Raw genomic sequence first — 23261 nt, forward strand, 5'->3', positions numbered from 1 at the left:
CGTACATGTGGAACCACTGCTTCTAGAATTCAGCATAAACACAGTGGCTTATGTATCTGAGGAATCACTATTCCCAGCAAAGATTATGGTATTTAGCCACTATTACTTGCCTGGTTTCTGGAACCACTGCTCCCAGCAAGGATTCAGGCATAATTTACAATATCTTCTATGCCTATGGGACAATTGCTCACCTTAGTAAGGAATCCCATCTTTCAGTGCACTGGCGCTCAAGTCACCACCTACAATTACTGGACTGGCTTGGTTCAATCAATGCTTTATGAAAGCATCATGTGGCTCTAGTCTTAAACCTCAGGATAGCTGAGAAGCCACCATGTGCTCTGTGTGGTGCCTCAGCACTTCACCTCTCCCCACACCAGGAAGAGAGGCTAACCTTCAAGCCATTAGAAAATTAACTGAATCACCCAGACTTCTCATACAGGTGCAGATGTCCCTTTTTGCTGCTCTCAGCTGTAGTGGACACTCAAAGGCCATAATTTAGAGCATGCTTGCTGACAATTCACGTAACACCTCTTCAGCCTTCTGAGCTTCTCTGTTCAGTTCGACATTCACAACTCAAACTAACAGTAAAGTGTGTTTTACCTTAGCATTGAGCTTCTCTACACACTGGGAAGAGAGACTAACCTGCAAGTCGTTATCCAATTAACTGAGCCTGCCGTGGTAATTAATCAAACTGTAACCTGATCTACTGACTGGGATTACAGACCATTTTCCCATTCCAATGTGTCCACATGTTACCAGAATCCAAATACACTCTACACATCATGAGTGTAATAGAAGAAAAGTAGACTTACCACCCGGAGCTCTCATACGGGTGCAGAGGTCCTCCTTGCTGCCCTTAGCTGGAAGGGACATTCATAGGCCATAATTCAGAGCATGCTTACCGACAGAATTTAAGTAGCACCTCTTCAGCCTCCTGAGCTCATCAGCTCAGTTCTACAGACACAACCCAATCCCTCTGGAGGTGTGTTCTGTGCGGGATTCCTGTACGGATCACCAGTCCCGCCGCGCCAGAAGTCCTGTCCTGCCAGCGCACAACCTTTCACAACCAGTGAGGTGTGTCTGGAGAGGAGGAGTCACACCACGCAACTTCGAATCCTGCTTCTGGAGACGCCGGACCCGTCTCCTTGCACACCTGCTCCCACACTGGGGTCTGCAGCGTGCAGCAGGAAACCAAGAACAGGCGCACTCTAGTCCCCACCACATGTTGTTTCTGGGGCTAGGTCACATACTATGGCAACTGTCCTCACTGCAGACATTCAGCCTTGACACGCAGCACCTCGCCTGTACTGCTTTGGACCAGAATCAGGACTCCTGATCTGGATGATCACCAGCTCACCGGCCGGGATCAAACCCTAGTACCTGCCGTCAGACAGGCACCAGGTAGTTATCCTCTTCACACTCAGGTTCCCGTCAGGGACAGGAAACCACACTGAGGCTTGGAGAGAGGCGTGTCCTTTTTATGCTCAGGTTTCCTGTCCATGGGGGCGGATCCCTCTCTCTCAGGTGGTGCTGTCGTGGTGAAAGGGGAAAATACAAAATCTACAGATTGGCCAACTAAGCAGGAGGAGATGGATCATTTTATTAAAAGAAATGAGTTATGGGAGAGATTTATCAGAATTGTCCGAGAGCAAAATTGTTCTAGTTGCCCATGTCAACCAATCAGATCTCAGCTTTTATTTTATAAACGACTGTGAAAACAAAAGCTGAGCTCTGATTATCTTTTTCTATATGGTGCTTACAGACTCACCTTTTCTGGGGAACTCGGTGTTCTGCTGTTATCCTGTATGGAACTAGTTTGGGTGCTGGATTTTAGATTCACTACTCGCTCTAGTTTCTGCATCTCCATCCTATAACGGTCTCTTTCTTCTTCCAAGGATTTTACAAATGAATCTAGCCGAGAAGGTGAACGGTCCGTTCGCAAAATGCCATGTTGTGTTCGCATTCTTTCAATCTCCAGAACCAACTCCCTTTCTAGAAAAGGAAGAATAATAGGGTCAATATTTTAATGCACATGAGATTTCCTCTCAGATATTTGCTTAACATCCCTAAAAAGAGGTCTAATCTACAGGAGCAAGCACATACAAACCATACAAACTCCATAAAACAACACAGAAGGACTCAAGGACTCACCTGTGACCATCTGCTTTTCAAGTTTACTACAAAGGCGCTGTTTTTCATTCTCTGTGTGGTTCAGAAGAGACTCTAATTTGCGATATTCATCCTTTCTGATCTCTAACTCATCAGCTAGCTTATTTTTCTCAAATTCACAAGAACTTAGATCCTAAAAAAATGTGTCATAAATAAATTAATCTTAAAAATGTTATAAACCTATATTGCGCAGGTAACTACAGCACGCTGAATTAATCGAATTGTATCAGAATTGTATCAGAAAAATGTCTAGTTCCCTTTAGCGCTTTTACTGTGACCTAAACAGATAATTCCAGCGTACCTCTCCTGCACACTGGGGCCGTTTTATCTACAGAAAATAAGGATCACAACACAAATATAGGGAGCAATGTCATAGGGATAAAGTAGAAGGAGTGACACACTCACTAAAAGGAGGAAAGAAAGAATGTAAACACTATTCTGTATAATCGGAGGATGGAAGGAACAATCTACAGAAAAGTGAGAGAAAATATAACCAAATGACTACGCCATAAGAGTGTGGATTTTATCTAAACACCAGCAAGCCAGAATTTAACATAAAATATACATTTGGTGCATCGTGTATAATATGTAAAGGATTAGAAATCTTAAGAACACTGGGGGACAGAGGTCGCACTAACATTTTTCCAGAAGGGTAAAAATACTCCTCTCACCATTTTTGAGGAGTATTTTTACCCGAGGAGGAGTATGAAAATTTTGGTTATACACCGTACACACAGCACACGCTCGCTCGCCGCACAGCACACTGCACACACAACACTCACACTGCACACACAACACTGAACACACTACACTCACACAGAACACTGCACACAGAACACTGAACACACTACACTCACACAGAACACTGCACACACTCACCCGGCACTGCGTCGATCACAAACGTAGGTAACTTTACGCATGGCAATTATTTTGGGGGGTAATGGCGCCTCATCACGCGTCTATGACGCGTGGTGAGGCGTTAATGCGACCTCTGCTGGGGGAGATGTATCAGAAGTGTCTGAGAGCAGAACTGTTAGGAGCTCAGCTTTCATTTGCCCTCAGCTGTTTATGAGATTAAAGCTGATCTCTGATAGGCCATGGGCACCTAGAACAGTTTTTCCTCAGACTTATCTGATAAATCTCGCTCAGTATATTCATATATTTGTATCTATAGGTGTTCTAATAACTTACCGATTTATACTGAGATAAGGCACTTTCAAGTTTGCTCATTTCAAGGTGAAGCCTCTTTATTTCATTCTGTAATAATACAAAAATGTAGCTTTGGGGTCAGTTTCCTGAGTATTTACCAAATTGATAAGTGTTACTATAATAAATGAAGGCGTTGCTGCAACTTTTTTAGCTGATTGGGGAGGGTCAAGAGAATGGACCCCCCAGCAATGTGAATAAAAGGGGTTCCATTCTCACCAATGGGAGGAGTGGCAGATTAAGCATATGTCCTGCCATCCCATTTAGTTGTATGGGATTGACAAATATAGCCGAACACAGTATTTGGTATTCCCTTTCACTGAGTGACTATGCTCGACCTGCTCCTCCACAGGACACTTGTTCTCTGGTTTGCTTGGGGAACCATTCTCTGGATGGGGGTTTCATCAAGAGACTATGCAATATCAATCAGCGATATGCTTATTACCTACTATCCGGTGGCTATGGGATAACTTGGGACAATCCCTTTAATACAGAAAATGCAGTATTTCCACATCTACTAGACATTGATGACATATGCCATAAATGTCTTTACCAAGACAACCTCTTTAACCCCTTAACCCCTTAAGGACGCAGCCATTTTGTAGCTTAAGGCTCAGCCCGATTTTTTGGATTCTGACTTGCTTCGCTTTATATGGTTATAACTTTTGAACACTGTTACTTATCAAAACGATTCTGAGATTGTTTTTTCCCCACATGTTGTACTTCATTTTAGTGGTAAATTTTGGCTGATAAGTTTTGCGTTTATTTACAAAAAAAAAAGAAAATATGATAAATTTTTGGAAAAATTTGCCATTTTCAAAATCATTGCGTTTTCAGGCAGATAGATTTACCACCTAAATAAGTTGCTGAATAACATTTCCCATATGTCTGCTTTACATTTTCATAATTTCTGAAATGTCTGGATAATTTATTTTGATGTCACGCGGCTTACAAATAGAATATCGCTTTTCCGGATTTTCAGAATTGACTATTTTGGGGATAAATACAGTTTTGAATGAAATTTTACATATTTAGCATCAAAACCCCCTATATAACCAACCCATTTTCAAATCTGCACCCCTCAAGCTATCAGAAACAGCTTTTACGAAGATTGTTAACCCCTTGAGATCTTCATAGTAATTGAATCAAAATGGAGGGGAAATTTAGAATGGTCATATTGTTCCCTTATACGTTCATTTAGCACTAAAATTTACACATTTCCAAAATGTAAAAAGAGAAAACCCACCATACAAGTTGTTCTGCAATTTCTCCTGAGTACAAAGACCCCCCACATGTGGCTGTGACTTGTTTTAAGGGCGCACAGCGAGACGCAGAAGGGAAGGAGAGCCCTGCAGCTGCCAGGATTTTAGTTTCCTCATTGGCCCCTTTTGAAGGCTATAAAATTTTCGCTTTTTCGTTATTGGGGCCATGTGACGGCATTTTTTTTGCGGGATGAGATGCTTTTTCCATTGTTACCATTTTGGGGTTGGTATCACCTATTGTTGAAAATTTAGGAACTTTTTTTGAGGGCAGGAGTAGAAAAGCATCAATTCTGTACTGGATTTTTTACTTTTTTTTTTGTGGTGTTCACCGTATAGACTAATAATCATATTATCTTTATTCTATGGGTTGATACGATTACGGGGATACCAGACATGAATATATTTTCTTACGTTTTACTAAATTTGTCAAACAAAACCCTAATGTGGGGAAAAATCTATCATTTATGTATTGCCGTCTTCCAAGTGGCATAACATTGTTACTTTTTTGGCTACGGAGCTGGTTGATGGCTTGTTTTTTGCGGGACACGTTGTACTTTGCACCAGTATCATGGCTGAGTACATATGGTTTTTTGATCGCATTTTATAGCATTTTTTGTGGGATTGAAAATGTAAAAATCATAATTTTTGGAGGGTTTATAACAGTTTTTTTTTACGGCGTTTATCGTGGGGGTTCAATAATGATTTACTTTTATTCTACGGGTTGTTACGGACGCGGTGATACTATATATGTGGGGTTTGTGTTATGATTTAGACTTTTTTTGAGTTATATGTCTCTTTATATGTTTTGGGAGTTTGGGGCATTTTTAGTGATTTATGACTTTATTTTTTATTGAATAACTTTTTTTTTTTACTTTTTCACTTTTATACCATGGGACATGAAGAAGCAATCATCTGATTGCTTCTTCATGATAATATTCTGCAATACTCATGTATTGCAGAGTATTAGCAGTGTCAGCCTATACACTTGCATAGGCTGGCACTGTGCCAGTAAGATGACGTCACAGACGCCATCTTACCGGCAATTCTTGCAAGTAACTCTGGGGTCCAGATCGGACCCCAGAGTTGCTATAGCAATGATCGGCGCCCCCCGAAAACGGTTCGGGGGGGCCGATCGTGGGGGAAAGACCCCCCAGATGCAGGTTAGATGCCGCGGTCGCGCTGACCGCGGCATTTAACGGGTTAAGCACCCGCGATCGGAGACAACTCCGATCGCGGGTGTTACACTGGGGTGCCGAGAGCCGAGCCGGCATAGGCGCCGTGGCGGATATATCCGCCACTGAGCGCTAAGTCACTGCGCTCCGTGGCGGATATATCCGCCACGGAGCGTGAAAGGGTTAAGGACCAGGCCCTTTAGTTTTTGCATCTATTTTTCACTCCCCACCTTCAAAAATCTATAACTTTTTATTTTTCCATGTAAAGAGCGGTGTATGGGGCTTGTTTTCTGCGTAACAAATTGCACATCATAGTGATGGTATTTAATAGTCTTTGCCGTATACTGGGAAGCGGGAAAAAAAACTAAATGGAGTGAAAATAAGGAAAAAACACATTTGCGCCATTTCTTGTGGGCTTGGATTTTACATCTTTCACTGTGCGCCCCAAATGACAGGTCTACTTTTTTCAATGGGTCAATATGATCGTGGGGATACCAAATTTGTATAGGTTTTATAATGTCTTCATACAATAACAAAAATTACAACCTCCTGTACAAAAAAAAAAATTCTTCATTTTGCCATCTTCTGGCGCTTTTTCATACTTTGGTGTACGGAGCTTGGGTGGTGTCATTTTTTGCGACTTTTGATGACATTTTCAATGCTTCTGTTTTTAGGACTGTACAACCTTTTGATCACTTTTTATTGAAATTTTTTATGTTTTTCAAAATGGCCAAAAATGCAATTTGCAACTTTTGGCACTATTTTCCAGTGAAGAAACCGTTATTATATTTTGATATATCAGGCATTTTCGGACGTGGCAATACCTAATGTGTTTATGATTTTTACTGTTTATTCATAACAGGGGGGTGATTTGAGTTTTTTATATTTTTTTAAAACTTTTTTTTTTTTTTTTTTACTTTGACCATTTTTCAAACTCCCTAGGGAACTTTAACAATAGGTTGTCTGATAGATCCTATCATATACTGCCATACTACTAGGGATTTTGCACATCATCAGCCCGTGACCCCTCTTCATACTCCCCCATGCACAGCAATACGTACAGGTACGTCTTACTGCACTACGTTGTTAATAATTTTGTCAGAAAACTTCTTTAAAAGGAAAAGAAAATAAAGTGACACCATGCAACCTAACTTACTTTTGCCTCTTCCATTTCAGCATCTGCCGTCACCAGTACTCGCTCCTTGTCTCTCTCCAGCTGCTGGGCCATTTGGTCTATCTCCATCAGCTCTTTACAGAGTTCTTCATTTTTGGTGCTTAGGTTCACCACCTCACTGGTGACATTTTGTCTGGTCTCTAGGAGATCTTGGACACGTTTTTCAAGGTCTTGGTTTGCTTGCTGAAGGTATTCTATCTATAAAAACAGGAACCACTAATAAATCACATCTGTTCTTTCAGGTTCTTGTAAATGCCACAAGTGAAGTACCTGTCACATTATCTCATTGCTGGGAAAAGTAAAAGAAAATCAGACAAACTATAGTTTAACATTTCATGCCATTTTTTAATTAATAATTGTATCCTGCTTTCTGGAAAAAAAATTGAGAATTTCTACCACATAACATTGTAAGATATGCAACTAAGCAGGAGATTTATCAGAAGTGTCTGAGCTAAAACTGTTCCAGTTGCCCATGTAAAGCAATCAGAGCTCAGCTTTCATCCTATAAACAGCTGTGGGAAAATGAAAGCTGAGCTCTGATTGGTTGCCACACTTCTGATAAATTTCCACCTATGTGTCTAATATAGTGGTGTATATTTAAGGTACAATAGAATAGATGCCAACCATAAAACACACAACCTACCTGCAGATTCAGATGGGCTACAAGCTTCTCATTACTTCTATATCTGGCTTCCAGAGAAACAATGTCGTGAGAACGCCCACCATCCAGTGCTAGCGCCAGTCGCTCTAATTCTTTATCCCTCAATTCAACCTGAATAAGAAAGACATATCAAATGATTCATACAACAAAAAGATTATTATTAGCTTAGATCACAGCTACTAATTGCAAGGAATGTAAGAGGATGAGGATCTGACAATGTGGAATATGCAGAAGGAATAGGGACCTGCCGGGTGAGGTGCTTCACGGATTTATCCGAGGACGCCAGCTTGTCTTCCAGAGCGGTGATGTCTTGCTGTAACTCTCTAATCCTGACAAGCACAATAGGTACAATATTAAAAGGACATTTACTACAAGAGGACATTACACAACAAGAATATAATGTACTAGACATATAACTATTTATAAAGCTCCATCATATTGCTAAGTAATTCATAAAGCTAGAAATAGAGTAATCAACTCAATAGGATTCAAGGCCCTGTATACAAGAGCTGACAATCTATGGATAAAAAGGCCACTTCAATGCTTCAGCCATTTATTATAGGTTATCAAATAAATAAAGCTGCATGAGCCAGTCAGCACAACATATATAGGCATGCAGGGTAAATTTTAACTGAAGGTATTTGGCAGAATACAGATAGACTGGTAGACCAAGATGAAGGTAGCTGCAGCACAGTGCAGAGCTGTGTGGATGAGGGTGATCTGTTTAAATTGTATACTAAAGTGAATGGGTGACTGGAGGAAACCATGTAGTGCCTGGACAAAAATATGAGTCTGTCTTCAGCATTAGTTATAGACTGTAAACTTTAAAAGTTTTCTTTAAAAAAAATAAAAAAATAAAATAAACTAAGCTGCATTCATATGTAGAAAGGAAAAGCCATACCTGTCATCTGCAACTTGAAGTAGATCAGCAACATATGGATCTTCAGGCTGAGGCACTGGGTGTCCACTTACTCCTGAGGGTGGAATTGGTTGATCGATCTGCATACGCTGGCGCCTAAAGGGAATATTTCTTTTTTTGCCACCTGCATGAGAAAAAAAAATGGTCACATTAGGAAATAATAATAACACTTTATTTTTCAAGCAAATATACCAACAAGTTATTTGACACTGATTGAGGCTATGGGGAGTATCAGCTATAGGCCCAGTGCAAAACTCTCTTCAGTTATTATGAGATAAAACCAGTAGTGGTCAAACACACAGAACAGGTACAATCTTTGCTGCAACTATTCAAAGGTACAGGTTACATATAAAGACTTGTACCTGTTCTGTGTGTTGGACCACTACTGGTTTTGGCTCTCAATAACTGAAGGAAATATCTGAATATGTCCACAATGTTATCTAGCATATTACACTCCAGCTGTACACAACCTACCTGGTGTCTGCACCACCGCTTGCAGGTTCTTTTCTTGAAGTTGCTGAATTCTTTCGGACTTGGCTTTGTTCTCTTTTTCCATTGAGCGGATTTTATGGACATACTGGTTATTTAGGAATTTCAAGTCAGCAGTTTGGTGCTCAAGTTTTCTCAGAGTAGCTTTCAAATCTTTTTGAAAAAGAATGAATGTGATTACATTACAGGGAATGGCGGTCTGCTGTCTGTCCCTGCAGCAACTATCAGGCTGCATTCACCTATTGCATTTGTTAACACATTAACACATAACACCAATTACTAAGGGTCTCACGCTGCACTTTTGTCGGACTGTGCACCTTCTTCATGGCTAAAACGGCTTGCACAGGTATTTTAGAAGTGTCTGCGCTGTGATTGTGTCGCACACAACACTTTTGTGGTACAGTTGCGCTGGTTTCCATGTTATACAAATTAGGGGGCGCACTGTTGGTCTAACTGATTCGGACTGAGCGCCATATGTATTTAAATTGTAAATTGTGTCGCACGCTGTATGTTAAAGGTGCACCACAAAAAAGATGGTGAACTCTGTGGGGCCAGTGCAGGGGAGCGACAGATTCATGATTTCTGGAGCACGATTTTAGTGAATTGCTGCACCCAGCATTATAAACGGAAATAGCACTTTTAGTGCAGTTTCCGACTTTCTCAGTAAACTTGCCCCTATGTGAACACAAATTCAGGACAGGCTGATGTTGCAAATCTCTGGCTTCAGTGAAAATCTTTAGGGTGAGGTCACACGCATCACTAGTGCTGCGTTTCCAAGCGCAGTGCTAGCGCAGGGGGCTGTGCCCCAGACCAATCTCATTATCGTTTCCAGTAAAACGCATGTGATGGCTTACCGATCACGTGATTCACTGCAAAAGCCCCCATTGTGCAAAGACAGCACTAGTGGTACGTGTGGTTGCACCATTATTCTAATAGCATGCCACTGTTGAGCTTAGTAGTCTGTGACGTACTGTCTTTGTAGAGATCCTATTGAGATAAGTGATCTAAGTTTGCAGCATTGACCTGTCAAATGAACAACCCCTTGAAAAGAGCCGGTAAGAGCTCAACCTTGAATAGAAGGGTCAAAAAAGTTTGTCTTAACTTAAAGGGCATCTACCACCAGGATGAAGAATTTTATGCAAATGAGCCTGAGGGGATCAAGGCTGCATAGGTGTTAATGGAGCCTGGAGCCCCTCAGGCTCATTTTCATACAGTCTTTCATCCTGGTGGTAGATGTCCTTTAGAGGGGTTGTCCCAAGAATATAAATTATCCTCTATCCACAACAGAGGAAATTACTAGCTGATTGGTGTGGACCGACTGATCTGTCGCAAGAACGGGACCACCAGCTTCTCACTGATGTGTGGATTAGCAGGACGAGCATGCCCACTACCATTCCATTTAATTGTATGGAAATAAAGGAAATTGCTGAGCACAGGGATAATATACCTTGCAAACCTATACAATGAATGGTGTAGAAGTGTGCATGCTCATCGTGCCATCAGTGAGAAGCCGGGGGTCCTGTTCTTGTGATCAGTGGGGATCCACATGTACAACCTTTGAGCTAAGCTGTTAGTGGGTATCTCTGACCTTTAATGTGGCGATCAGATTCTTCTTTGATCTTCAGGAGCTCTAAGTGCAGTTCATTGTTTTCTCTGACAAGCCGGGCATTTTCTGCCTTGTAAGGTTCTATCACTGAATCAAAATTCTTGTTCTCCTTCTCATTTTTTCCAGCGTTTAACTTTGTATTGCGAAGACTTTCTGTAGTGTGCACAAGGTCACTGTATATAGTGTAGGAAAAGAGGGATGTCAATGCAAACAAAAAAAATAAAACAACACTTTTACTAATAATTGTATTCACAATGAATGAATTTAAGGGGTTGCCGCAAGTTCGAGGGTCCAACTGCTGCGACTTCTATAGAACCACAAAGATCCCTGGTTTATCATAATGTTTTTTGATGGTAGATTCCCTCTAATAAAGTGTATGCACAAACGTATGACAAAAAAACTAAATAAAAAGCCGAAAAAAAAAAGACTACAAAAAAATTATGAGGACTGTGTAAATACAGTGTACAGAAGTGATTTGTACATCATTTCCAGAACGTGGAGTCTACATCTGATAGAAGCAGATGTATTTTTATATACACTGTGGTGACGTCTTTGGGCTGTGCCTGGGTCTCATGTCCTGTATCTTATGCAGTTCTTCCATTTCAAAACAAAATATCTATGCATATTTCTGACATCAGCTCCAAGATACCTGAAGAGTTTTTCCACAAGTGGCAATGACTCAATGCCCAGCGGCTGCTTGTAGCCCAGTTGGTCCAGGCGTTTACGGAGGTTGATAAATTTGCGTTCTGCCGCGGTAGTCATTGTAGCGATCTTCACATAAAGACGTTTCTGTAATCACGAGATCAGGGTCTAAAAATATGATAAAGGAACGGTTTACATAGAGCTAGGAGAGAAAAGACTCCCATCTCATGGTAAGTGTCATGAGGTCTGTACAGTGAGTAGTCTGTAACACTTTCTATATAGATCAGGAGCTGAGAACTTCCTGCTTCTTACATATCAAGAAAACCAGCCTCCTAAGAGGAAGAGCACAGTCACACGACTGCTGTCATCCCTCCTACTAAGGCAGAACAGACACCGTTTATTACAACTAGTATTTAATAACACAAGAAGGGGGGGTTCCTGAAGTGAAATGCAGAAAACTTACTAAAAGCTGCAGCCTCTTCATACATTTTGTACATTTCTTCAATTCAATCAATAGTAACAGATTGATAAATATATGTTATGGACAAACACACCAAACTATATATAAAAAAAAAGATCTAACTTGAAACACATCTGACAAGCCTGGTGCACGATATGGGACTCTATGGGGCAGAGCAGAGGTCGCACTAACATTTTTCCAGGAGGGCAGTAATACTCCTCTCACATTTATTTGCTGAGTATTTTAGCCCAGGAGTAGTATGAATTTTTACAAATATTTATAACTCCTGGGTGCATACAGTGTTATATACTTCTATTCATACGAGTTTACAGAAACTAGGGCTGACAACGGTACCAGGTCCCCCTAGATGAGGACAGGGATGACACCAGCCCCCCTTCCTCCCAGATGTGAAAAGGGCTGACGCCAGACCCAGTCTCCCCAGACAAAGCTAGGGCTGACGATGGCACAAGCATCCACCCCAGACAAAGCTAGGGCTCATGCCAGCCCCTGTCTCCCCCAGACGAGTCTAGTGCTCACAGCAGCCCCAGTCCCCTCCAGACAAAGATAGGGATGACACCGCCCGCTACCCAGGCCAGACTAGGGCTGATGCTGCGGCTTCTATAGGGTTAAACAGCCGGGATCACAATTAACGCGATCCAGGTCCTGAGCTCTCATCGTCATCGCTGTAGGTACGGCACAAAGGCAATGAAGCTGGGTTGTGCTACTCCAGCCTTATCACAGCACTGCAGAACACAGATGGGTATGATACACATCATCAGATCTCCCTCTAGCCAGGTATAAAGCTTTGGTTTTTATTGCAGCCACAGAGAGCTCAAACAGGGCGATTTGGGACTTAAAAGGTGATGTCACACGATAGTGTTATGATTGTGTTTTTTTAGTATTCGTTTTCAGTCTGTTAAAAAATGCATGCGTTTTTGACCCTTTTCCCCCAATTATCTTAATTAAGATAATTGTGAAAAACGGACAAAAACAGTCAAAATACATGCGATTTTGAACGAACTGAAAACGCCACAAGTGGCATCACCCTACGGTTGTGTTCACACGTGGCGTGTTGGATGCGTTGAACCGCATGCGTCAGGATGCATGCGTTTTTAAATATTAGAATGCGTTTGGCTACTCTGGAGAGTAACAAACCACCCTGACATGTTCTCTATGAGTGGCTCTGTCAGGCAATTTATGGGCACTAAACCACCAGCGTACCTTTATACAGCGGAGGTTAGGGTCTCAAACATATTCACCTCAACGCTGCCCACTGCCACTACAAGCAGAAATCTAGCTACAAGGTGCTATGGGTGCACGGAGATGGGTCCGCATGGGCAAAGCATCTGGTGAAGCAGAGGGCAGTACACTACACTGTAAAGCCAGGTCTACCAGGCCCACACAGACTGCTCTGCATAAGGGCAGTGGTGAATATGTTTGGGACCCTAGAAGCCAGCTGTGTAGAGAGAAGCTGGTGACTTAGTGGTGCTTACCCGCTTGAGAGGTTCACCTAAATCTCCACACAGTACAGATCCAAGAGGTGAGATATACACCCATCACTTACAGGGTCTGCTATGTGGAGAAGCCCTAATGTTGGAAATGAGAACAACCTCTTGAAGGAGGTGACCACTCAAAGTTTTATTTTTTAACAATGTGTGAGGGGCAGGACAATAGGCGATATTACCAACATACATTTATTAATAGTTCTGCCTTCCTGTCCATAGAATGGCCACAGATGGAGGGTCATGTGATCTGTCCATGTACCAATCCACCTTCCAGGACCTTATGATAGTAGTCATGAATATATTGTAAAGATCAGGGCATGGCAATTGTTCATGGACAGTTAGAAAGTATGAGATGACCCTCCATCTACGGCCATTTTATGTCTCACTGATGATAAAAAAAAAACCAGGAGGATTCACATTAAATAAAAAGCAGTGCAGAACTATTAATAAAGGTGTATTGATAAATTACCTAATATCCTGCCCCCTAAAACCTCAGGTTTTGGGAGAATCTCTTAAAATAATCCACTATGGGGAATCTTCTTTCTGAAAGGTTACTCATGGTAGATCCCCCATCCCTGCAGCATCATCATATTTTTCAGTACTTCTTAGATGAAATTGATGTCAGAGGTTACTGTGGGTGTGGGGTAGCCTCAGAGAGCTCTGGGGGCAAAGGCCACTCTCCACGACCCCAGTAGCCACTACAGACCCGTCTCTACACTCTCCAGCAGCAATCTAGCTATGCGCAAGTGCCGTAGCTCCTGTTTCGCTGGGAGCCATTGCACAAGCACAGAGCTCCCCCAGCACCAGAACAGGAGTTACTGCGCTGCTGCTGGTGATGCACTAGAACAGTGATGGCAAACCTTTTGGAGATAGAGTGCCCAAGCTACAACCGAAACCCACTTATATGTCGCAAAGCGCCAACATAACAATTTTTAGCAGTAACCTTCCCGCTCCTCCAGTAGTTCTGGCAGCCATAAAATAGCCCTGAGCATGGTGCGTCCTGGGCTGCATTGTATCACAGGAGAAAGCCTTGAGACTTAGCTTGCAAACTATGTGTTGGGGTGAAGGCCTGAGTGCCCACTGAAAGGGCTCAGAGTGCCACCTCTGGCACCCGTGCCATAGGTTCGCCACCACTGCACTAGAAGAACGGGTAGGGACGCGTAGAGGCTACTGTGGACGTGAAGTAACCTTTGCCCCAAAGCTGACTTGGGCTACTCCACGTCCCCAGTAGCCTCTGACATTAATTTGCATATTTAAGAATTAAATCTTTATTTCTGCAGCTGCATCGAGGAATTTCCAAAAGTAGATTTCCGTAAAGGTATAGATTTGGTAGAGAAGAAAAGGAAAAGCAGATATATAATGAGAGAAGACGACAGCTGCTGGATTTCATGATGGTTTATTAAGCCGTGTAGTGTGTCCCTGCAGATCACTGCAGTATAAGGCGCTGTTCACACCAGCTGGGTATATCTCATGTAAGGGGATATATCATCTACATACTTAGATGTCAGGAGCTTTTCCCACTGTACAGATTAGAGGGACCATCAATATCAGACAGGTGGGGGACACGCATTTGGGAACTTCAATATTAACCCCAGAGTCTCCTGGAAGCAGCTGATCAGTGGATCTTTACTCCCAGATGAGTGACCTGGTCTGAACAGAGGTTTAAACAGCGTTCACACCCGCTGTTGCGATTCTCCTCTTCTGTATAAACTAATGACAGATCCGGGACAGTCCTTACTAGTACAGGACACGGCACATGTGAACAGAGCCCTGACCCAATTATACCCCGTATACGTGACGGCAGGCCCCGGTGCACAGCCCGGCCTCAGTGTGACGTCACCACAATCCTGTGCAATGCGCTGATGATGTAATAAGGAAAGTGACCTACCGGCTCAGGACGGAGCTGTCTACCGGCACCGCGGGCTCATGGCAGCTACTGACCTGGGACGGACATGGACGCCGGAGGTCACACTGAGGGACTATGGGATATGACGGATGGGGACGGCGGGCACAGACGCGGTTTGAAAATGGCGCGCAGGAAGCCGGGCCTGCAGCACCCGTTACTCCTAGCAACCCTTCCCCGGCTGTGTGACGTCATCCAACGTCCGTCACATGCTTCCTCCAGGAAACCTAAAAGCCCGCCCATTGTTATGACAGACAGTAACCCCGCCCACGTGTGTGTGTGAAATAAACGAATGCAAAGCCCCGACCTCTACATGGACTCCAATGTATCAGGCAGAAATCAGGACATTCTGCTGCTGTGTGTGATCTGATCCTGAGGAGCGGCTCGGCAATGGCGCCTCCGCATCCAAACTGCAGACGTCTCTCTTTGGTAGTGACCACCATAGAAATATTCATTCTACATACAGACACACGTACAGAGTATTATTTATTGTGAAGAATAATGATTTCTTATAACCAACATAGACATACACTGCAAACACACAGACAACCCCTTTAATATCACATCAGCTGTGGAAGGGTTCTGCACAGTCTATGAAGCACTGCGCTGTACATTGTATAGTGGCCGTGCTCAGTATCGCAGCTCCGCCCCAGTCACTGTAATGACCACGTGCCCAATAGACGTGACATCACAAGCTTTGGTTTCATTGGTAACTTAACACATTTCTGTTCTTCTCTTCTTTAAATGATATCATCTTTGGAATGGTTTTACGTATCATAACAATTTTTACCTTACTTAGCGGACTAAGGACTAGAGATGCGAAAATATCTAAAGCAACGGAATGGCTCTACTTAGGCCCCTTCTACACTTGCGTTTTTCACACGCGTGTTATGCGCGTGCTTTTGATGTGTAGAACTTGCATTGCACTCTGACCCATTGTAATCAATGGGTCTTTTCAGACTTGCATTTTTTTTCACGCGCACTTTTTATAACGCGCGTTTAAATCTCAGCATGCTCTACTTTTGCAAGTCACACGCGTGAAAAACGCACCATACAAGTCTATGGAGATGCATCAAAAACGCGTTGCACTCTGAGACACACGCAAGTGCAATGCGTTTTTCACGCATCAATTGTCGTAGAAAAGATAGAGCTCCGTCCTGAGTCCATTTCACACATGTTATCTGCGTGTGAAAACGCATTGAAATTGCATTGAAAACGCGCGTGAAAAACTGAGACACTGAACAAACTCTGACTGAAAACTGATTGCACTCTGATGCAAAATGTGCGTTTTTCACTGACCAAACCCTGATCGCACCCTGATCAAACTCTGACGTGATCTGCAACGCAATCAAATTACAAATAGGTGCTGAAGTATATTGGGATTTTTTTCCTGTCCATTATAAATTACTAGTATCAGGGAAAATAGAGTATTTAAAGAACAGAACTGACAACCAACCCCCGAGCCCCCCCCCCCCCCCCCCCAAAATGTGGAATTGCGTTCCTCTTTTATTGAGCATACTCACATGAATCCAAAAACATTGGTGTTAGTAGTGTAGGTAGGTAGGGAGGACAATACATGGCAGCTTATTCTGAGGAGACGGCGATTCCCGCTTCTTCTGGACAGTTATATATTTTTGAACACTGCATTACATCAGGGTCAGCTCCAGGTTTCATGCGGCCCCTGGGCGGCAAAGCCTCACTGGGCCCCTTTGCAGTGAACTCACATGGCAGCATTAAAAATTCAGAAACTAAAACAGTCTCCTGTTCCCTAAAATATTCCCTAGTTTATCTTATCAAACAGCCCCATCATGGTTATTATATAAGCCACCCTCACCCCCTATGTCAGGGGTCAGGAACCTTTTGGGTTGAGAGAGCCATGAACACAGCATATTTTAAAATGTAATTCTGTGAGAGCCATACAATATGCACATGCCTTCCAGCAGATAAGTAGCCAAGGCACATGTCCCCCAATAGATGGGTAGTCACAGCACTTCCCCTTTAGTAGATAGATAGCCCTTGTACATGGCCCCAAGTAAATATGTAGCCACAGCACATGCCCCCCAGTAGATAGGTGACCCCAGGACATGCCCCCAGTAGATAGGTAGCCACAGCACGTGCACCCAAATAGACAGCTATCCCCAGCACATGCCCCCCAGTTGATAGGTGACCCCAGGACATGCCCCCCAGTAAATAGGTAGCTACAGAACATGCTGCCAGTAGATAGGTTGCCCCAGTAGGTACCCCAGTAGATTGGTAGCCACATCTCATGGCCCCCAGTAACTAGGTAGCCACCGCACATACCCTCCAGTAGATAGGTAGCCCCAGTACATGCCCTCAGTAGATAGGTAGCCACAGCACATGCCCCCCATTAGATAGGTAGTCAAAGCACATTCCCCCAGTAGATAGTTAGCCATAGCACATGAACCCCCAGTAGATAGGTAGTCACAGTAAATGCTATCCAGTAGATAGGTAGCCATAGCACATGCTCCCCAATAGATAGGTAGTACCAGCACATGCCCAAGGTAGATAGGTAGCCCCATTACATGCCCCTAGGCCCCAGTAGATAGGTAGTTCCAGCACATGCCCCCAGTACATAGGTAGTCAGAGAAAACGGAATACTCACCTATCTGCTCTCCCTTCAGCAGCTTCTCATCATTCCCGTGCTCTTCTCTATGACCCAGGCGCCGCTGCCATCGTTGCTTAAGGAAGGGCACCTGGGTCATAGAGAGGAGTGGATGCTGCTCTATATTGTAACACGGGTACTGTCACCTATGCAATGGTGCGGCGATTGCACCTTGGTCACACAAAGGACGCCGGCAGTGGTAACATCCCGGTCTGCATCCAGTGGTCATCGCTGTGTGTGTCTTTGTCTGAGAGCCAGATGCTGCCATAGAAAGAGCCACATATGGCTCCCGAGCCGTAGGTTCCCTACCCCTGCCCTATGTAATCATTAGATACAGCCCCCCTGACCCACATGGATTCCTTTTGTACAGCCTTGGGCTACATTCACACAATGTATGCCCGCTGTACCGTAGTACGGCGGGCATACATCGGCGCTGCGGAGAGGAGCAGGGGATGAGCGCTGCTCACCCCCACCCCTCTCCATAGGGAGATACAGCGCACGGCGCCGTATCACAGGGAAAGATAGGACATGTCCTATCTTTTCCCGGGCTACGGAGCGGTACGGTGCCGCACGTGTGCTGCACCGTACCGCACCCGTACAGGGCCGTGAGCCCATAGAAGTGTATGGGGGACGTATATCGGCCGTATATACGTCCCCCATACATGTGTGTGAATGTACCCTTATGTGGGCCCCCCAGCAGCTATTGGCCCCAACCTTACCCAAGTATGCCCAGTGCTGGCACCGGCCCCGACAGCCATGATTACATTACGGAGCTGTAGTCCTGTGGTGGGGCAGGAATTTTTAGCATATGACCAAGTTGCAGGGAGTTTTGGTCCTTGGGTATATTTATTGCCTACATTGGGTGCTCATATTAAAGATAGGCCATTGACATGGTGTTCCTGAAAATAAAACCTTTAGATAATATTTTTATTTTTTTACATTTTAACATGCATGTTGTTCTGGTGGTCTGAAACCTTAGATAGTAGAATATGGAAAATGGCAAGAAAAATTGCCAAAGGAAAAAAAAGCCAAAAGCAAAAAACACAAACAAATAAAAAAAAAACCTGATAATGCAGCCCAAAGGAATCTCTGGTGAACAAATCATAAAATAATTAATATGTGCTTTGATGCGGTCAGGGATAACCAACGTGTAAGACTTCAGTTCTTCAGTACTACATTAAAGGGGTTGTCCAGTCACAACAAGAACGCCCCTATTCACAGGATCGGGGTTAACTTCCTAATCGGTGTGGTCTTAGTGACGAAACCCCCACGGATCATGAGAACAGGGGTCTGTTCTACCACTGTTGTACCCCAAAAGAACGGAGTGGTTGGTTGTAGAAGTGCTCTGCATCTCCATTTGCTATATCCATCAGCACCGTAGATATGAATAAAGCTGCAGGGTGGAGAACGGTCCCATTTACCAAGACCTCCACTCCATATTTTATTTTGCATGGAAACCATCTGCACATCTTTTTAAAGGGAACCTGTCATCAGGACACATATTTTCACCTAATGAGAAGTTCCCATAGACTTTTTAAATATGGTTTCCCAATCTGATTTTATAATTAACCCTACTGCTTCCATACACCTTTAAAATGTACGATGAAGGTATACTTGACTCTCTGCCAGCAAACTGCATCGAGTCATAGGGATGTCAGAGTCCCTGTCTCGTCATCACCTGCTCTTTGCTTGGCTAGATCTCCCTTGCTCATGCAGCCCATTAGCTAGGCCCGTGCTCCAAACAAATATCTGTCAGCTCCCATCTGCAGGAGGGAGAGCGAGGGAGGATGATCTAGCAGAGCAGATGATGATTGGAGCCTTGCACAGACGACCCCAAGACTCAATGTAGTTTGCTGGCCGAAAGTTAGGTGTACTTTAAAGGTCCTTTTAACACGAACAGGATTTTGTGGTTGTATGCTACTGTACCATTTGGGTACGGATTGCATACGGCCACGTGCATTTCAATGGGCAATACTCCCATCCGCGTAAATGGACGTATTGCCAACCGTACGATACCATGGAAAAAGACATGGCTTGCTCCATTTTACCCTGTACGGACGGGTGTGCCGCACTTCTCCCTATGGAGAGAGAGCAGCGTGCGGCTGTATGCTTGTCTGGGCTACGGCACGGGAACGCATAAGTCTGTGTGAAAGCAGTAATGTTAATTATCAAAGATTAGAGATCACTATTGAAAAGGATAAGGGAAATGGTCATTAGGTGTAAATGTAAAATCCTAATGACAGATTCCCTTTAAACACCACAATACCCCTTTAGAATTTTTTTTGCCTTCAGCAGATCTTTCTCTTTTAGGTGACAGGTCTTCTTCATAGCCAGCGATCACAGATACTACTTATAACAAACACGCCATTCAATGTAAAATAAACATATGTATTTATAATGAAAATCTAAAGGGACTTAATAAATTAAATAAAAGTGGAAAAAAAACTTTTTAACCAAATAATTTAATTTTGGCCAATAAATTGATAACAGAAAAAAACAGCAATGATATTAACCAGTGTTTGAGAACCTTTAAATCAATAAAAAAAAAAAAATATAATATCCAAAGCTTCTTCCTTACAATAGTGAAGGGTCCCCGGCAGTGTAGATGGAAAAGACTTAAAATTCTGTTACGGAAAGGATTACAATGAGGAGTGTACAGATAAGAGTCATCATATTATATAGAACTCTTTCTTTAAGTGGAATCACAAACCGTGGCTGCTTTCTTCCAGATACAGGAATAATGTAGGTGCAAAGCTGCTATTCCACACTCAACCCAGTTGTGGAGCTATTCTGGGAAGAAAATCTGTAAAGAGACTGAACACCTATTTTTCAAATGCCATTTTTAGGAATTTCTGGGGTTGCCTTATGTTTAGATGTTCTCCTATTCACTCTGCATTGGTAGGTCGTCAGGATAGGCCATCAACATCAGGGGGTTCCAATTCATGATTTGCCTTACATAGGGTTGTTAAATCTACACCTTGACATTATGTAAGACAAAGCTGCAATATATTATACAGGTAATACAATAAGGAAGCTGAAGCACTTCCATGGGGGCTTCAGCTGATTGGCAGGGGTGACAGGGGTCAGCCCCCCACCAATGTAATATCTATGACCTATCACAGTGATGGCAAAAGACCGAGTGCCCAAACTACAACCAAGACCCACTTGTGATTTATACTCCCTTCTCTGTCACAGCTTTCATTCATATCAGCACCCTGAGGACACCGATATAGCAGAAAATACCTGGAGTCCTCTCTGGTAAAGGCCTGAGTGACCACAGAAAGGGCTCCAAGTGCCACCTCTGGCACCTGTGCCATAGGTCCGCCACCACTGACCTATCACATATCCAATATTCTGAACCAAGAAACAACACTATCATCTTGAAAAAAAAAATATTTTCAGTTTCCATTTACTGATATTTCAGTCCACAGAAGTAGGACCAAGACAGATCACGACAACGAGGGTCTGTTGTACCCCCAATCAAATTGAGCTGTGCGACCAGCTGCTTTATTCATTTGGAACGCACCCATGGTTGGGTGATCTGTAAGGAGTCCCACCACCTGGGACCCCCAATGATCAGCAAGTGTGGATAGGGGAGAACTTGAGTTTACTGGAATACCCCTAATGGTGTTGAAGAGGATGATGTAGTAATTAACAACTGTGCTCTGACCGAGCTGAATCTAGTTTGTTCCCAGAGGACACATTCACATGTTACCCTAATGTTAGATACAGAGTCTTGGTACTGGACGTGCAGTGTTTGGGCTAAGTAGTAAATATTTACAGCTAATTTCATTCAACCTACTCCCTTTTCAGGTATATGACACTTAAAGTGCTTTTCATTTCTTAAAGGAACACTTTACAATAAAACGTATACACTGTATTATTCCAAATACAAGACGTGTGGCAGAGATTTAATGGAAACAAAAGATTAGAGTCATGCCTCGCCTTCCAGATCCTAGGTGTAGGACAGCAGCGCAGGACAAGGGTTGGTCAGTGAAAAACGGACTGTGCGCTGGCCAGATTTCATGGACTAAACACAGCATTGAGTAGAAGTCTGGGCATCACAAGGATATATGATACTATTAGTCCCTGCTTCCCTGCAAAATAGCAGAGCTGAACTGTACAGGACACTGTGGCTAGTCTGAAATCTGTGTAAAATCTGGTACGTTTTGCACAGGCTGACCAAAGTCATGTGCATCCAGCCTAACCCAGCGAGTCATGTTCCCTTGGAGTGTTCCTTTAAAAGTGTTTCACTCTGCTAATGAGATTGTGCAATGCTAGAGAAATACTCCAGGATGTCTTGTATGGTGAATTCCATGGTGATTCCCGCTCCGGTGTAACATTTCTCAATCAGACCTTCAAAGTGCTTATACTGGCGAATAAATTCATCTTGCATGGTGTGCCATACCACCTGTAGAGGAGAACAGACAGCGCATCACATTGAGACAGTCACACAGATGTTGATTCACCGATTTGATTATTAGAAATAGAAGCATAGAACACTAGAAATCTGATACGTAATGTACATGGAGGTCAGTTATACAACATATGAATAGAGTGGCAAGGCATACTGCACTGTTGCTCCTTTCACATGTCACAGAGAGTACTATGCTTCGCTTTCTCCATTAGACCTTCTATTCATTTGGGGGTACACCAGACCCTGATTCTCATAATCCATCAGGGTCCCAGCTTTGGGACTCCCACTGATCAGCAAGTTGTCCCTTATTCTGTTCCAGGAATTTGTTGTGACCAAATACCCCTTTAACTAGCTGTGGATGTAGACTACAGTGTGAGGGCAAAAGCCCAAAATTGCTCCATAAAGCCTCATGCACAACAGTGTGCACGTGGGCCGCAAAAATCAGGTTATGTGCCATTGTTTGCAGCCCAGCTGAAATGCGGATTGTAACCAGCCGATCGGCACAATCCCTATGCTGTGAGGTGCATGTAGCGCAGAGCGACCTTTCACAATAAAAGGTTATGAGCCCGCAAGCTACCCGCGGTTTGTACGGCAAGCTCACAGCCATGTGCATGAGGCCATAGTCAGGTCCAGTCCATGATTGTTAAATTTCTTTCTCTATGCAGTTTAATGTTCCAGATTATCGACTATTTCAAGCTGGGAAGATGTCGAGTATAGCGATTACTTATCAGAATACAGAACCTTCTCTTCTACCTTTCCTTACTACATCAAAGCACTGACCTGCAGCAGGTTCTCCTCCTCGCACAGATGTTTGTCCACCTTTTTGTACAGGTTATCTAGTCCTTTCTTCACTTCTTTTCCAGGATAGTCTTTTATCACTTTCCGCAGCTCTTGCTTGCTGAATGCCAATTGGTAGCTGACCTCATCGTAGCCAATACCCTGGGCCACGCGCGCTTTGACTCCTTCAAAGAAGATCTGTTAAGTCGCAAACAAAACTGATGGTCAGCTTAACCCTAAATTGAAATATTATCATAGTTTTTTAAATATTTAAAA

The 23261-nt window shown here is 43.3% G+C and overlaps 2 protein-coding genes across 12 annotated transcripts in view; both read right to left on the reverse strand.

Annotated features, from left to right (window-relative positions):
- The window catches only part of CEP135 (centrosomal protein 135), a 34889-nt gene extending 19506 nt beyond the window's left edge, over nucleotides 1-15383 (reverse strand). The window contains exons 1-11 of the mRNA XM_072124064.1: nucleotides 15154-15383; nucleotides 11308-11468; nucleotides 10641-10831; nucleotides 9038-9205; nucleotides 8546-8687; nucleotides 7889-7973; nucleotides 7627-7755; nucleotides 6966-7181; nucleotides 3361-3426; nucleotides 2152-2302; nucleotides 1769-1992 (exon numbers count right to left, since the gene is read on the reverse strand). Coding sequence (XP_071980165.1) covers nucleotides 1769-1992; nucleotides 2152-2302; nucleotides 3361-3426; nucleotides 6966-7181; nucleotides 7627-7755; nucleotides 7889-7973; nucleotides 8546-8687; nucleotides 9038-9205; nucleotides 10641-10831; nucleotides 11308-11420 — 1485 coding nt within the window. The 5' untranslated portion in view covers nucleotides 11421-11468; nucleotides 15154-15383. The remainder of the gene's footprint in view (nucleotides 1-1768; nucleotides 1993-2151; nucleotides 2303-3360; nucleotides 3427-6965; nucleotides 7182-7626; nucleotides 7756-7888; nucleotides 7974-8545; nucleotides 8688-9037; nucleotides 9206-10640; nucleotides 10832-11307; nucleotides 11469-15153) is intronic.
- A 4851-nt stretch (nucleotides 15384-20234) lies between these two features.
- EXOC1 (exocyst complex component 1) overlaps nucleotides 20235-23261 on the reverse strand; it is a 28332-nt gene continuing 25305 nt past the window's right edge. For all 11 annotated transcript variants that reach the window (XM_072124103.1, XM_072124075.1, XM_072124158.1 and 8 more), the window contains 2 exons: nucleotides 22989-23183; nucleotides 20235-22202 (listed from right to left, as the gene is read on the reverse strand). In XM_072124103.1, coding sequence (XP_071980204.1) covers nucleotides 22050-22202; nucleotides 22989-23183 — 348 coding nt within the window. In that variant the 3' untranslated portion in view covers nucleotides 20235-22049. The remainder of the gene's footprint in view (nucleotides 22203-22988; nucleotides 23184-23261) is intronic.

The sequence above is a fragment of the Engystomops pustulosus genome, chromosome 1 (assembly GCF_040894005.1).
Source record: "Engystomops pustulosus chromosome 1, aEngPut4.maternal, whole genome shotgun sequence".
In the NCBI taxonomy this organism is placed as follows: domain Eukaryota; kingdom Metazoa; phylum Chordata; class Amphibia; order Anura; family Leptodactylidae; genus Engystomops; species Engystomops pustulosus.